Here is a 2572-nt window from a genome sequence, read left to right on the forward strand (position 1 = left end):
ATAAATTTATTCTGAGGCTTTTCTCAGCAGTTTTGAGGCGGAGGTTTGTCTCTGTGAGGGCCCCTATAGAGACCCGTTGCCGCTGTAACTCCCCTTTGGGTACTGCGGCCTTGAGGTGAAAATATTTCCCTGAGACTTGTCAGTGACGGCAGACGGCGTGTCAGGCGGTTTCCTACAAGTCCTTCACCGTCCAGTCGTTTTTGGTATCACACAGATTAGGGAATCATTATCCACTAGGACACTGCTGAAAAATGTCAGCTTTTACTACTGAAAAACAGGTAACGTGAACCATTAAAATGCCTGATTTGAAGTAATTCAGATGCTGGCCGATACGTCTTGAAGCGGGTATGCCTGATACAAGAAGAGCAATCATCTGTGTGTGCTCCGAGGGAGAGGCAAAACCTGTGTCAGAGTCATAGCGTGGAGAAGGCCACAAAGGTGGCAGCTGGTCGCAAGCAAAAAATATTCATTTGGGAAAAACAGGGTCCATGTGCCCTCTCTCGATCCATTTGCAGTAGCAGCACTTTGATGCAGTAAAACTGTTTGACTCCAGTGGTTTCCACCTGTCATTAATTAGGTTGGATTTCCACCTCACACTGTGTCACCCTTTGGGACTGTTTGGTGGTGTTGAGCATGTGTGCTGCAGGTGGCAGATACCCATTTTATCCCTGCAGTAAAACATAGATTTGTTTTGCTTTTTTTACTCACCTGCATTTGTAGGTCTGCTACTTCTTCACATTTCGGTAACTGAGAACTTGAGAAAAGCAAAATCGTTCATCTTTCTGTCAGCTCACGTAATGAAGGGACAAATCCTTTTGCTGGTGGTTTCTTTAGATCCAACGGTCCTACTAATGAGTGTTACCATCCTATTCAGCTTTCCTGAAGACACCTTCACGTGTCTAAATAGCTTCTATGGCCACCTGACCGTACTATGGCAGAAAAGAGGATGCAATCAAGCTTCTGTACGTTCTGCTCTGTGAAACCTGTGGCTTGTCATGGGTGCTACCACTCCACTCACTGTATTTGTTGGTTTAAAATCTCTTTGAAATCAGTACAGTTAACAGGATATATATTTGTCAGTTTGTGGATCTTTCTACGTACAACAAAAGAGGTTTGAGTGAGATTTTGATACTATTTAGAAACTGCTGAGCGGTGGAGCCCACAATTTGCTCGTAAGTGGCATGTTTCCCCTGTAGACCGGGTGTAATGGTAACTCACCAGAGCTCAGTGGCTTCTATCCAGCGTGAGGTATCAGGGCAGCAAACTGCAGCAACTCAGAGAGGAACAAGATGGATTTAAATATCTCAGTAGAGGACCAAGTTTGAAACATTATGAAATGCAGAACAAAAAAAAAAAAATTAGGAGTTGGTGCTAACCTCTAAGATAAAAGTCTTGGCTGGGGAAGAAAAAAAAGATGCACAGGAAGTGTGGGGGTTGGAAGAGAAGAAAACGCTCTTCTTGGGGGTGGGTGACCATTAAGAGCAGCCGTAGTCGCTGGTCTGAAGCATAGAGAGGACTTATGATCTGCAGGATCTTGGAGGGACCCGAGGAACACTCTACAAAGGTGAGGAAACTGAGGCATGGAAATGCACGTAGAGTATGTTATTACTTTGTTAGCATCTGTATGGTTCTTAATGTTGTCAAAGCAGAGTACATCAGCTCAGGTTGCTCTGTAACTTCTATGTGTTATGTGCTGCTTTCTTGGGTTCTCCTGAAAAGTTAGCTCACCTGAGTGAGCTATTTCTGGGGCTGGAGCTCTGAGAAATGGTTGCTTGAGCTATGCTGGGACGCTATGGCGGTGCTGCTCCAGTGGCTCTGCTCAGGTGGGCTCCAGTCCCGTTTCTGCAATGGGAAGCTGCTCTGACCTCACTGCTCGTGAAGTGACTGGTTGTAGAAGTAGAAGGACTTCAGAGAGAGCATCCTTATGGATAGACTCCAAAGTTTTGCTCCTTCACTGGGAGTGATGTAGGCGTGTGGGCAAATAGATAGGGCTGACGTGTGGTGCTGTTAACAGCAAGATCTTTGTGAACTGGCGGTTGAGGCTTAAAAATTATTTTAGGTGTGAACAGGGGAAAAATTGAATTTCAAATAGTTTCAAATAATGCATAAGTTTCTCTTTCAAATTCAAAACTAGTAACGAGAAAAACTAATGGTTAAGTGGTGTTGATATACCTACTGCTTTGCTAATAGTACTTACAACAGTTGTGAAGGTATAGGGAGTCAGTTAAACTGCTTTACAAATTTCATAGAATCATAGAATAGTTTGGGTTGGAAGGGACCTCTAAAGGTCACCTAGTCCAACCCCCCTGCTGTGGGTAGGGACATCTTCAACTAGATCAGGTTGCTCAGAGCCCCATTCAACCTGACCTTGAATGTTTCCAGGGATGGGGCATCCACCACCTCTCTGGGCAACCTGTGCCAGTGTTTCACCACCCTCAGCGTAAAAAATTTCTTCCTTATATCTCGTCTAAATCTACCCCCCTTTAGTTTAAAGCCATTCCCCCTTGTCCTGTCGCAACAGGCCCTGCTAAAAAGTTTGCCTCCATCTTTTTTATAAGCCCCCTTGAAGTAC

At 44.7% G+C, this 2572-nt stretch overlaps 1 protein-coding gene across 1 annotated transcript in view; it reads right to left on the reverse strand.

The window, feature by feature from the left end:
* Positions 1-1866: 1866 nt before the first annotated feature.
* The window catches only part of LOC103918886 (uncharacterized protein C17orf105 homolog), a 29850-nt gene continuing 29144 nt past the window's right edge, over positions 1867-2572 (reverse strand). Inside the window, exon 5 of the mRNA XM_009326303.1 lies at positions 1867-2004. Coding sequence (XP_009324578.1) covers positions 1867-2004 — 138 coding nt within the window. The remainder of the gene's footprint in view (positions 2005-2572) is intronic.

Source organism: Pygoscelis adeliae, unplaced genomic scaffold (genome assembly GCF_000699105.1).
Source record: "Pygoscelis adeliae isolate BGI_AS28 unplaced genomic scaffold, ASM69910v1 Scaffold156, whole genome shotgun sequence".
Classification (NCBI taxonomy): domain Eukaryota; kingdom Metazoa; phylum Chordata; class Aves; order Sphenisciformes; family Spheniscidae; genus Pygoscelis; species Pygoscelis adeliae.